The following is a 14,053-nucleotide window of genomic DNA, read 5'->3' on the forward strand; positions in this document are numbered from 1 at the left end:
CACCTGCGCCCGCCCCCTTCCCTCCCTGCCCGCCCATCCCCCTACTGGAGCAGGGTCCCCTGGAGGAGGAGGAGGATGGCCATTCCTCACCACTCTGCGTGGGCTTGCAGAGACTTGCACCTTGCTGGCTGGGCTGTGTGTATTATTTAAAAAATAACGGCCTGACCAGCGTGATCAGAGTTCTATTCCCGGTCAGGGCACAGGATCAACCCCCATTGGGGAAGGAGGGAGGGTAAGGGAAAGGGGCATGCAGGAGGCAGCCAATCAATGATTCTCATCATTGATGTTTCTCTCTCTCTCCTCTCTTCCTCTCTGAAATCAATAAAAATATATATTTTTAAAAATAAAAACAAAAGGTGACGACGTAAACCTTTAGCTCAGTGCCTGGCACATCGTAAACACTCAGTAAATGTTGGCTACAGGGTGCTAAGAATTTTACTGCCATTATCACATCTGACCCTTATACAGTCCAGTGAGAGAGCACTAAGATTATAAACTCCACATTACAGATGAGAAGACTGAGGCACTGCAAGGCTGAGTGACACCAGGCTGTCCACTGAGGCCTGCAGGCCCCACCTAAGACATATTGTTCAGATCCCTTGAGTAACAAAGCCTCCTCTGGCACCCTCCTAGCAGGCATTTGTGTTTCTTAGCTTCACTTTACAGATACCTCCAAGAAGCTGATCAAAGCAATGAACTATTCCCTCAGAAAAACACACACATACACACCCATAACATGATCGCACACATGACAAGCCATCAATTCATGGTAAATACCCTCGGCCTTGGCTCCAGGTTTCCTTTGGAGGCATTGAGGAAATAAGGGAGCCACAGGGGCTGGACATACAGTATTTAACAGGTCAAGACTAGAATGAGACATGAAGATCTCTCTGAGGTGCAAAATTTGAGAGTGGGCCAAAAAAACTCAGTAATCAAAATAAGTAATATTTTTTCAAAATCAAAATGAATGCAAAAATCCATGATGAAACAAAATATCAAAGTTTTAAATAAAGGCAGACTCTGACCCTGGCTCACCTCACTCACATCCTAATCCCAGCCCTGATTGTACTAGGATGTGTAACTCCATCTATTGAAAAAAATCTGCATTATTAACCGGTACACCTGGCAGGACTCATCACCTGGCCCCGCCCCCTGTTCACCTGCCCACTTCCGGCTGTTCAGGTGGCCCCGCCCCCTTGTCTGGCATGATCGCCTGGCCTTGCCCTCTTTGGGAGCTGGCAGAGCCACCTGTGAGCTGGGCTGAGTTGAGGGGGCAATGGGCTGAGGGTAGGGACCTCTGCTCCCCGTCTCTGAGCCTCAGTTTTGGCATCTAGAATATGGGCACAACAACCCAGTAGCTGGCTCCTGTCAACCCAGGCGCTCCAGGAAGCGGAGGCCCAGGCTGGACTCATGGGTGGGAAGGCCTGGGAGGTAAGGGCGGGGATGTGGGGTACCCTGCATCATCCTGTAGCTGAGGCTTGGCAAGTCAGCGAGGAGTCCCTGAGCCACGAAGCCTGCACTTCCCACCAAACAGCCTGCCCTGGTGTGCCCACTACACTGTCATGAGCACCCCGGGTGATGAGAGACAGGGCCAAGGCACAGACACAGAGATGAATCTCCCTGTGAGTCCCTGCAGTGAGAGGTCTAGGGGATCTCCTGTGCCCGGGGACAGGGCTCAGATGTTCCCAGACCGGGTCAAAGCCCCAAAAGGAGGAGAAAGGTAAGGTCTATTTCCTGAAGCTGCTGCTCCGAAAACTACAGACTGCCCGAAACAAACAGGAACGTGTGCTCTCCCTGTTCTGGGGCCAGAATGTGAAATCAGGGTGTCGGGGGCTGTGGTCCCTCGAAGGCTCCAGGGGAGGGTCCTTCCTGCCTATTCCCTTTCTGGGGGGCTCCTGGCCGCATCCCTTCAATCTTCCCATGGCCCCTCCTGAGTCCTCGCGTCCTCCTGAGACTTCTCCCAGGTGTACCGGTTAATAATTCGGATTTTTTTCATAACTATTTAGGTTAATAATGCAAATTCTTTCATATTTTATTTACTGGTAAGTAATGTGGATTTTTTCATAAATATTTACCAGTTAATAATGCAGATTCTTCCATAAATATATCTTGATTTTGATGTGGATCACATGGATATATACATATGTAAAAAATTCATCAAGTTCTTTAAAACCCATTAGCTTAACTTATGAAAGTTATATCTCAATTAAAAAAATAAAAAGACAGAATGAAGAATTTTAAAAGAGAGAGAGTCCCTGGCCTCCAGGGCAAGCACTGAAGTCCTCTGCTTGACAGGAGAGGACCTCAGAATGTGGCTCCAAATTCTGCAAAGCCTATTTCCAGCCACTAGGGGAAAAGGGGAAGGGCTTCACCACTCCAGGTCTTTGCACACGCTGTTCCCTCTACTAGAAATGCCCTTCCCCACCTGGCAAGCCCCTATCCATCCTTTAAATCTCTGCCAAAAGCCGCCTCCTCGGCGAAGCCTTCAGCAATTTCATAGACTTTTAGGCAAATGTATTTCAAGATTGCATCATCCTATTGTGTCTTAGTCAGGTTTCCATTGGAGAAATAGAATCAGTAGGAGATGCATTAACAGATTTATTGCAAGGAATTGGCGTATGCTACTTGTGGGGCCTGGATAAGCAAATCCAAAATCTGTAAGGCGGCCATCAGGACAGGCAAGCTGAAACTCTAGCAACAGCTTAAGTCGTAGTTCACAGGCAGCATTTCTTATTTTCTAGGACAACCTCAGTTCTGCTCTTAAGGCCTTTTGACTGACTAAGTCAGGCCCATCTTTACTAAAAGTCAACTGGTTGTAAGCATTCATCATCCACAAAATACCTTTAGAGCAACATCTAGATTAGTGCTTGATTGAATAACGGGATTAAAGCTTAGGAAATTGACACATCAAACTGACCACCTCCATTAATCTCCCAGGGCTATCATAACAAACTGTCACACACACTGGCTGAAAAACAACGAAAATTTATTCCTCCACAGTTCTGGAGACTAGACATCTAAAATTAACCATTCCTGTCAGCAAGGCCATGTGCTCTCTGAAGGCTCCAGGGGAGAATGTTGCATGACTTTCTCTTAGTGTCTGAGGTTGCTGGCAATCCTTAGCATTCCTTAGCTTGTGGGTGCTTCACTCCAATCTCTGCCTCCACCGTCATATGGCATTTTTCTGGTGTGTATCTGTATTTGTGCCCCTTCTACTCTTCTTCTAAGAAAATGAGTCATATTGGATTTGGGCCTCCTCTAATGACCTTATTTTAACTAAATGACATCTGTAAAGACCCTATTTCCAAATAAGGTCGCATTCATAGGTACCAAGGACTAAGGCTTCAACACATCTTTTAGGAGGCCCCAATTCAGTCCTAACACCATCATACTTGGTAACAGCATTTGGTACATTGGATTGTGTTGAAATCAACCCTGGCCTTTTAATAACAACAACAAAAAATATGTAATGCCAGAAGCCAATTCCAGCATGAAGGCAGGGCTGAATCTGGGAATGGCCGATGGCATTTCCCCAAACCTGAATAGGATACATTAAATTGATTGTTTGCTGCCAGACGGCTCAGGGCATCTTAATCTACATGTTATTGCCTCCTACTGGCCAAACACCTGAACAGCTGTAGGCTAATTCCCCCATTCTGACAATGCCTCTGTATAGAAAACCCTACCCCTTTGAAGTGTATATCTCTGCCTAGCCTCAGGACAAATTGTGTTAATAAAAAGCATGGAGTCCTGAGATGAGAAGATCTTGGTTTCCTTTAAACTAGGCTCCTTTGACCCCCAAATGCCTTTCAAAATTATACTTCGTCTCTGGACTCCTATTTAATCTACGCACAACCTTCTTCAGATTGCTGAACCCTTCTAGATGCTGGAACAAGAACCCCAGCAATGTAAGGGACTGAGCGGTGGTCACATTATGTTCTCAGAGCTTGGTACAGTGCCAAACACACCGTGGGTGGTCAATTATTGGCAGGCTTTGTGTCTCACACTCACTGTTATAGGCATCTGCTTGAACTCACTAGAGAGGTACCTAATGGAGGACACAACAGGTTACTCCCAAAATGTAACAAACAGGAATTCTTCAGGTCTCCTAGCTGGAAGGACCTCTGTGATAATCTAATCTGTGAGTTTCAAAGTCTGCTCCCAGAAACTCCAGAGAACCAACCAGGAAAGTTCAAAAGAAGGCTTACTGGGTGGGGCTCCAGTTCTCCCAGAGACCAGAGCACTGACATGTTTATCTGCTTAATACTCTGAACTTCTTCATTATATTGAAGCACTCTCTTTCCGAATTACCAGAAAAACCGGCATCAAAACAAAGAAAGTATGTTGTCCAGGCCCACAGCAGATCTGTGACAGAACAGGAAATAGAATGGAATAAAAAGGTGTGACAGAAACTGCTGGATGTCTGCCAGTATTTATTCTGCTCTTCTTGTTAATCCTCACCAGAAGGTATGTTTCCATTGATTTTTAGAGAGAGTGGAAAGGAGGAGAAGAGACACAGAGAGAGAAACATTGATGTGAGAGAGACACATTGATTGCTTGCTTCCCACACGCAGCCGTGTGGTCCAGGGACCGAGCCTGCAACCCAGGTACATGCCATTGACCGGAATCGAACCTGGGACCCTTCAGTCCGTGGGCAGACCCTCTCTCCACTGAGCCAAACTAGCGAGGTCCATTCTGCTGTTCTTACTTAAGAGCAGAACCCTTGATTTTTTTCACTTGTTTGTTTCTATGGTCTTCCAAAATGACAACCAGATTTCCCAGCCTCCCTGCAGCTAAACACAGATGCCATGTGACTAAGGGTGCTGCTAATGGGCTTTCAGTGGTGGTGTCAGATGGGCCTCCTAAGTAATGTCCTTCAAATAGACTTCCTACCCTTCTTTTTGCTGGCTGGATTTGGATATGAAAGCTGGAGCTCAAGCAATCACCTTGGGTCACAAGGTAAAAGTCATGCACTGGGTATGGACAGAGAGAGAAAAAACATTGATGTGAGAGAGAAACATCGATCATTTGCCTCCGGTTCACACCCCACCAGGGATTGAACCTGCAACCTAGGTATGTGCCATGACCGGGAATTGAACCCACAACCTTTTCTTGGTATACGGGATGATACTCCAACCAACTGAGCCACCCATCCAGGGCGTAAGCCCTTTTTAGTAAGCATTGTAAGAAAGGGTCAGGTGCTAGCCAGAACTCTGAATTCTTTGGGTAGCTTTCAGCTTTCTCAGACAGGCACCTAATCGGGGGCCAGGGTCATACTAGAGATGCAACCTTGAGCTGTTAGAAATGATGTTAGTGTTTGTTTCAGTCCTTTAATGTGAGGGGAGGTAGGTGGATAAAATCATTTATGTTGAGAGTCTACAGTGTTTATAGGCCAAGGTTGAGTCCTAATTGAGAAGACTCAGAGGAGCCTGGCTAGAGTTTGGTCAAGGGGAGAATCGTTATCACAAGACAGATTTTTACATCACGGTGCCTAGAGTATAAGGGAATAAGCAGACATTAAAAGGTACCTTTTTGAGGTAAAGATACAAATTATGAACAACAAATACACATCTATCAACAAGTGAATCTAAAAATCAAGTGAATAAATAATCTGATGAACTGGTGATGGTAATAGAATCAGGGACATAGAAAGGGAATGGACTGACTATTCTTGCGGGGGGTGAGGGGGGAAAGAGTGTGGGGGTGAGTGAAGAGATTAGACAACAATCGTGCACCTATGGATGAGGACAGTGGGTGGGGAGTGAGGGCAGAGGGTGGGGTTGGAACTGGGTGGAGGGGAGTTATGGTGGGAAAAAAGAGTAACTAATGTAATAATCTGAACAATAAAGATTTAATTTAAAAAAAAGGTACCTTTTTGAAGGTATCAGGGTGCTAAAAGTGCTTATAATAATATAACTTGGTCCAGTTAGGGTTATAGGAAGGCTTCTCTGAGGAAGTAATGTTTACAGGGGGATCTAAATGTTAAAGTAGTATCAGAGATTTGAAATCATATTTTAAGTTAATCTGGAACACATTCTGCTTGTGCCGTGTGTGTGTGTGTGTGTGTGTGTGTGTGTGTGTGTGTTTTATATCTCCTGTGGGATAGAGTATACAAGCTGGTGTGTGTGTGTGTGTGTGTGTGTTTAAAACTTTTTATCAAATATTCTCTATTCTCATAGGGACAAGAAGCAAAAAAGTTAAAAAGCACAAATTCCATCTGATTCTCTCATTTTACAGGTGGGAGTCCCAGAGCTGCAGAGGGTTTCAAACAAGTTAAGATCTAACTTGCCATCCTTGTCAAGTCACAGCCTCCGGTTACTGAGCCCCCTGAAGGAAAGAGGCCTCTGTGAGCATCTCCCCCAGGCTCTAAGAGGGGGATAGGAGTTTGGGGGTGAACCATGCAAAGCAGCTCCCACTTAGGACAACCTGCTGCTGCTACCGGACTATTAGGATGTGACTCCACCCACTGAACAGTCTGCTAATTGGTGCCAGAAAGCAGAAGTGATAGTAAAGACCTGGAGCTGTGTGTTTTGGCCTCTGTCCAGACACCCAACACATTTAAGATCTGTGGTCAGATTAGAAAACGGAGGAGGAGTACAACTCATAGTGTCTTGGATCAGCCTACCAAATTGGAATGCTTCCCAACAAGGGCTTAGGTGCAGAGAAAAGAGTGATGGAATTAGGCCTTATAAGACATAGGTTCAAGTCCCAGGTAATGGATAAAAGTTGTCATTTATTGAGCACCTACACATGCCATAAACTGCTAGACTTTATTTTTCGCTTACCATTTTGTTTCATCCTCAGGACAACCTTGCAACGTAGACAGATGAGAAAGCAGGCTCAGAGAGTAAAGTGCCTTATCCAAGGTCATGCTACACACAAGTGCAAAGCAAGGTTTTGAGTACATGTCTCCTCATGTCTGGTTCAGGATTTCCCCCGACACAAGTCTCTGGCAGGCTGTTGTGACACCAAAAGACAGCTTAGCTTAGTGGGTGGGAACACAGCCTTAGAGCCTACTTTCCTGAGCCCAAACCCCAGTCCCATCACAGATTGCTGAGTGGTCTTAAGTAAGTTACTTAACCTCTCTCAACTCAATCTGCTCATCTGTAAAAGGTGGTGACAATAATAGTACCTCCTGAGTAGGGTTTTTTGGAGGTTTGAGTGACACCATCCACACAGACAGCTTCTCTGGGCACAAAGCAGAGTGGAAAGAGTTTCTGCAAGGGCAGATGGAAGATGTCCATTACCTTGCTGCTCAAAGTGTGGTCCTTGGACCAGCAGTATTGGTACTACCTGTGAGCTATTACTAGTAGAAATGTACACAACAGCTTGTTAATAGAGGTAAAACACTAAGAATGGACGTAAAACACTAAGAATGGTTTCTGCCCAGGGTGAGCACTAGATAAATGCTAATGATGACAACTTGGCATCCATAGAGGACGTACCTCTTCCCAAATTGAGTACCTTGTCCTTTCCTTGGGTTTGTTATTAATTTGGTGGGGTGGCTTATTTGTTAGTTTGGTGGGGTGGTTTATTTGTTCTTTGACCACATCATCTCATCTCATCTCATCTCATTGGAGTTTGATGAACAGATTTCTCTAGAAGGCACTTTTGATTTGTTGTATTAGCTCCTTTCATGGGGGTCATTAGATCCCTTTTAGATCATAAGATGATATATGTAGATATGGTATTTCAAACATTAAGGGGGAAAAGATGGCTGACTCAACCAATGATTGGAGCAACTTGATAGCCATTTGGGAGAAATAAAATTAAATCCAAACTTCCCACCGCAATAAATTACAAATGATATAAAGATGTCAAAGTAAAAAAAAACAAAAACCCAAAAAACTCAAAGATGAAAGTACTAGATGAAAAACCCCAAAGGCCATTGTGGAAAGATTTATAAATTTGACTACTATATAAATTTTTTACAATTTTGTAAGGCCCAAAAACTTAAAAAACAAACCAGAAAGAGATATTTGCAGATGACATTTACCCAGTATGTGAATTAACAGGGAAATAAAAAAGAACAAACAAATAAAAATGGCGAGAGGATTTGAATAGACAGTTCCCCCAAAAAGAGATAATAAAATCTCTATCTAAAATGCATACAAATTAAAATTACTCTGAAATATTGTTTTACCTATTAGATTGACAAAGATTAAAAAGGTTATTAATTCCAGTGTTGCCAAGGATGTGAATATATGGACACTCTCATACTCTGTTGGTAGGAATGCAAACTGGTATAACCTTTGGGAAAGCAATTAGGCAACATTTATTAGAAATGTTAATATTCACATCCCTTTGATTTTGCAATCTCACATCTAGGAATTTATCCAACAAAAACAGGTCCACAAGTGCTCAAACAATGAATACAGGAAGCTTATTGTAATATTGTTTTTAGAAGCAAAAAGTTGGAAACAACCCAACTGTTCATGAATAGGAGATATAAAATAAAGTATTGCACATCCATGCACTAATATACCATAGTGTTATTAACCAGAATTATACTAATTGGCCCTACCTGGTTTGGCTCAATGGATAGAACATCAGCCTTCAGACTGATTGGTTCCGGGTTCAATTCCAGTCAAGGGCACATGCCCAGTTTCAGGCTTGATCCACAGTAGGGGGTGTGCAGGAGGCAACCAATCAATGATTCTCTCATCATTGATGTTTCTATCTCTCCCTCTCCCTTCTTCTCTGAAATCAATACAAATATATTCTAAAAAAAGAATTGCACTAATTGTAGGTGTTTAACATAAAAAATGTGCTTAAGATGCATTGTTAAGAAAAGCATGTTGTAGAGCTGTATGGATAGCATGATCGTATTTTGGTAAAATGTGTTAACATACACAAAAGGAAAAAACTCTACAGGAATATTCACCAAACCATTAACTGTATTATACTTACTTCTGATATGTGAGATTCAGTGACCCTTTCATTTTCATTCAATTTATTCATCTTTCAACCAATATTTATTGGTCCCCTACCACTTGGTGGGCAGTGTGCTAGATTCTGGGGATATGGTGGTAAACACCCAAAGCCATTGATCTCAAGGAGCTAGCAGACTATGTTTTCACAATCCTGGGATTCTTTACAACAGTGGTTCTCAACCTGTGGGTCGCGACCCCTTTGGGGGTAAAACGACCCTTTCACAGGGGTCGCCTAAGACCATCGGAAAACACATATTATATTACACATTACATATTGTTTTTGTGATTAATCACTATGCTTTAATTATGTTCAATTTGTAACAATGAAATTGGGGGTCACCACAACATGAGGAACTGTATTAAAGGGTCGAGGAATTAGGAAGGTTGAGAGCCACGCTTTACAACAAACATTATTACCTTATTAGGAAAAAATGTTGGACATTTAAAAGTAAATAGAGAGATTATCTTACTTCCTAGCAAGCCCTCCTTACCTCCTTGCTAATCCACTGCACCAGTCTCTGGTCTCTCTATCCTCCTGCTCTCTCTTTCCAACCTGTTTTCTCTCTTTTCTTACAACTATCCAGACCCCACCCAGTCTTGAGGCCCACCTTGTGGCCAAGCTCTCCCATGAAGCTATCAGCAATACTTCCCCCTCCCCTCTCCAAACTGGGTACCTTCCTTTGAATTGACAACGAAAGTGCACAGACGACCCTGTTCTGCAACCATCTGTGATTCTCTAGAGGCCAGGGCTGTGGCCCTCTCAGAAAACTCAGTAAATGCTGGTTGAAATGGGATCATGTTGGCAATTGAGGCACACTGCTCACTCAGATCGCCTTTCAAGATAACCTGATGGAGAGCAACTTGCCTGAGAGCCTCCAGGGGTTGTGCCCTGGAATTGTTGCTGAGGCTCTGCTTCCCTTGGTTTCTCCTGGTCAGGGACTGAGCACGGTGGGGATACCGGAACCCGGCCATTTCTGTGTGATGCCGCACGCCTTAGCTGGCCACCTTTCCTCCATCGCCCCATGAGTATGGCTGCACCGCAGAACTGCATGGCGGTCTCAAGCTCTTCCTACCCAAGCCTCCTCCCTTCCCACTCTCCTTTCCCAGGTGTCAGGCCTGCATCATGCTCTGAAGGCTCTCCTTCCCTTTTCCTCCTCCTTCCCCCTTTATCCTACACAAGCATTTCTCCCCAAAAAGCGCCATTTTGCATTTGATTCTCAGAGGATCCAAACCCACACAGGAATCAATGAAAAAAATACTAGAAGAAAGTTCATAAATAATTTATATACAAAGATGTGCTGGATCCAAGCCTCAAAAACTCTGTGCACGCGGATCACCTGGGGGTCATGTTGAAATGCAGATTTTGGTCCAGTTTGTCTGAGGTGGACCCAAGACGCTGTGTTTCTAAGAAGCTCCCAATGCTGCGGGGCCAAGAACCCCACTTTGAGCAGCAAGATGCTGGAATCTTTATTTGCCTGCCACATCTCTCTCCTCCCTCCTCTGAACCCTGGGAGGCCCACTGTGAGGACTCCATCAGCACGCTCTGAACCTCTGGTTAAAAGTTGGGTTTGGCCAACGAGGAGCATGAGATCAGAGGGCAGGAGGAGGTTGAGGTCAGAGGTTTTTATTCCTATGGGAATGGCTCCCTATTGGGTCGCTGTGGGTTGGCTGTGTCCCTCTACCAAAGATTATAGCTCCTACCAGATAGATCTCTCCAGTTTTCTCTGGTGCAGAATTCCAGTAACTGCTCTCTCCTTGCCCCCCTTTGGCCTGGGGTGGTAATGGCCCCCGATTGTCACCAGCCTTGGAGTACTGCACCGACCCTTGTGGCTCTTAGTAAACCTGGCCCACACTTCTGGAATCAGTCCTTCAGTAAATGCTCCTCATTTCCTCAGCCAAGTGTGCCATCTGTCTCCTGCTGGGATCTTGACTGCTACAAGCACTGTTCAATGCAGAATTTTTTATAATAGCAGAAAACTGGAAACAAGCTAATTGTGCAGCATTAAAATGATTAAATTATGGTACATCTGTTTAATGGTGTTACATGCAACCATTAAAAAGGATGTAGTAGCTCTATACTCACCTGCATGGAAAGATGCTCAAACCATTTGCTAAATGAAAACAAACAAAAAAAATCACAAAAGATTTAGAACAGTATGCATAGTAGGAATCCATTCATTTAAAAAGTAAAATATGCATTTGTTAAGGCTTGGATTGCAAATGACTGCCGAGGATCCTGCTGAAAACAAACCTAACCATAAAAGGAGGGAGGGGGTGGACTTCCTGACTCTGGCTCTTCCTATCACTTGCCTCTGGTTTCTCATGTGGTGGCTTCACTATCAGGCAGGCTGTCTTCAAGCGGTGGCAGAGTGAGCACCAGCTTGGCTTACAGCATTCTGGCATCCTGACAACTGACCACCTCAGTAGAAGGGGCCTCATTCCCAGTTGCTTGAACAAAAAATCCTGGGCTGAGGCAAGCAGATGGCCTTGGACATATGCTAACCACTGAACCACATAGACTGAGAGTCAGGGAGGGAGGCTCCCCCAAAGAAAGAGAATGTCTCTTCCCAGAGAAAGAGGGGCAAGGCAGGTGTAACAGCAGTTGTCCACTCTCGAGGAAGTATTTGTAGTGGACATTTGTTATCCTTTTTGGCTGCCCAGCATCTGAACCTCCTTCCTATACCGGAGAGTCTCCTACCTTCTCGGACACTTACACTGGAGCCTACTTCCCCCCAGAGATGCTGAAAATGCCGGAAACACACTTTCCCAGCCTCCTTTTCTGCCAGGCAAAGCGCATGACCCTGGCCATTCAGACACAGATCTCAGGGCGGGTACAGACGCCACCTTGGGATAGGGTGCAGCTGTGGCATGATTTAGGACATTGTTCCTGGTTATAAAACCTCTAAGACTGGTTCTCTGGTCCTAATGGGATCTGTGACCTAAGAAAAAACTTTGTATTAAATCCCCTTTCTGCTTAAATTCTCCAGAGGGTTAATTTCTGCTACTTGAAATCAAGAAGCTAGATTAATGCCTATATGAATGTGTGCATTTTTGGAAAGATAAACAAAATGTGAATATTGGCTACCTGTGGAGAGTAGAACTGAGAGAGTGGGGGAGGGGGGGAAAGGGCTTTTGCTTTTGTTTGGTGAAATTTTTTTTTTAGCATGTATATTACTTTTATAATGGGACAACTAGTTGGTAAAAATATAAGAAAAGACACTGAATAAGTCGATTAAGACAAGGATGCAATTGCTCAGGGTTTTCATCGAAATAAAAGTCTTCATTAGACCTTCAAAAGATAGTCATCATCACCTCTATTGTGATGAATGGATCCAACTCTGGAAAGGAATGACGACGTGTCATCCCGGACCCTGGCGTAAGTGGTTTGCTTTATCCCTGTAACTCACTTGCTCACTTTCCATGGCTCTCCCTTACTCACAGAATAATCCCACTGTCTTTAACCTGGCACTGAAGTGTTTTGCGGTTTGAGTCTTGTGTACTTTTGAGACTTTTATCTTTACGCTTCACCTAGACCTTTTCTTTCAGCCCTACTGGCCCAGATTCTAAGGGCATTACCATCTTTGATCTGCCAGCGCCATGACTCTAATTCCTTCCTCATGCCCTCATCAAGTGTTGTTCTGTATTATAACTCTACATATATGAAACTTAGTCATTTAACAGTCAGGTACTGAGCACCTACTGTATGTCTGGCCTTGTGCTAGGGTTTAGAGCCATAGCTCACAATTTATGGAAACCAATTACCCCCTATCAGAAGTTAATGTTATCATGATGAGCAGATGGCATCAGCAATGTGCAGGCAGGGCTGCTCTTGTTAGAATCTTTCTCTTTCCCTCTTCCTGGATTGCACACTCCCCAAATGTCAACATGACTGGATTTCTCAATTCCTTCCTGTCACATTCTCAGTGACACCTTCTCGACCCACCCTTTTGTAAAATAACATCCCATCCTCTGACCTATTGACTTAGATTTGTTATGTTCTATTTATTGTTTGAATAGCACTCACCACTCATATCCTTTCATTACTTGGTGTATTTACAGCTTTTCCAGCACCTAAAACAGTACCCGGCCCACAGTACCTTTTGTTGATAATAGAAAGAGAATTGGACTAGATACCAGACGACCTGGGTTCTAGTAACAGCTCTCCTCCAGGAAAATCATGTGGCCTTTAGCAAGGTGCAGCCTCGTTAAGCCTCAGCCGGCTCCTCCGTAAATTGGGGGTGACCATTTGGTGGCTGGCAGGACTGCTGCGAAGATCATACAGTATATAGGCCCAGATCATACAGGGCCTTCAACCTGAGCGTGGACCAGAACCACCGGGAAGGCCTCTTAAAACACAGTTGGGCCGAAACCGGTTTGGCTCAGTGGATAGAGCGTCGGCCTGCGGACTGAAAGGTCCCAGGTTCGATTCCGGTCAAGGGCATGTACCTGGGTTGTGGGCACATCCCCAGTAGGAGATGTGCAGGAGGCAGCTGATCGATGTTTCTCTCTCATCGATGTTTCTAACTCTCTATCTCTCTCCCTTCCTCTCTGTAAAAAATCAATAAAATATATATTTAAAAAAAAAACAACAAAAAAAAACACAGTTGGAAGGGAGAGCTCCACACTCAGTTTCTAGTTCAGTAGGTCTGGGGTGAAGTCGGAAAACTTGCATTTGTAGAATGTCTTCCATGGAGCTGATTCTAGAACTACAGCTGAAGAGAAAGGCACTGGAGGCGCTCGTAGCCATAACGGCCCTGCCCAGCTAAGGACTGAAACGAAGGGCCCCGCAGGACATTCTGCGGGGACAGCGTGGACCCATCTGTTCTCTAATTCAGTCAACAACTATTTAGGAAGCGCCGCTGGCCAGGCCCGCGCGGCCGGAGACTCAGGCGGGGGGCCCAGCGCTCTCACGCCCGCGGCGTCAGCAGGGCCGGGCACGGCTCCGACTCCACGCGGGCAGGGAGTCTCCGGAGCCGCCAGAGGGCCGCGAGCGGGCGCGTGAACATGCACAGGCGGGGCCGAGAGCAAGGGACACGGACCCTGCTCGGAGCCTCACGGAACCCGCGGTCCGCTGGCCCCGCTGGGGGCATAGACCTTGCTCGTGAGGTGGTGCCATGATC

The 14,053-nt window shown here is 45.0% G+C and overlaps 1 protein-coding gene across 1 annotated transcript in view; it reads right to left on the reverse strand.

Moving 5' to 3' along the window:
• The window catches only part of GALNT12 (polypeptide N-acetylgalactosaminyltransferase 12), a 28,023-nt gene extending 26,816 nt beyond the window's left edge, over positions 1 to 1,207 (reverse strand). The window contains 1 exon segment of the mRNA XM_006096508.3: positions 1,169 to 1,207. Coding sequence (XP_006096570.2) covers positions 1,169 to 1,207 — 39 coding nt within the window.
• Between the last annotated feature and the right edge of the window lie 12,846 nt (positions 1,208 to 14,053).

Source organism: Myotis lucifugus, unplaced genomic scaffold, assembly GCF_000147115.1.
Source record: "Myotis lucifugus unplaced genomic scaffold, Myoluc2.0 scaffold_180, whole genome shotgun sequence".
In the NCBI taxonomy this organism is placed as follows: Eukaryota; Metazoa; Chordata; class Mammalia; order Chiroptera; family Vespertilionidae; genus Myotis; species Myotis lucifugus.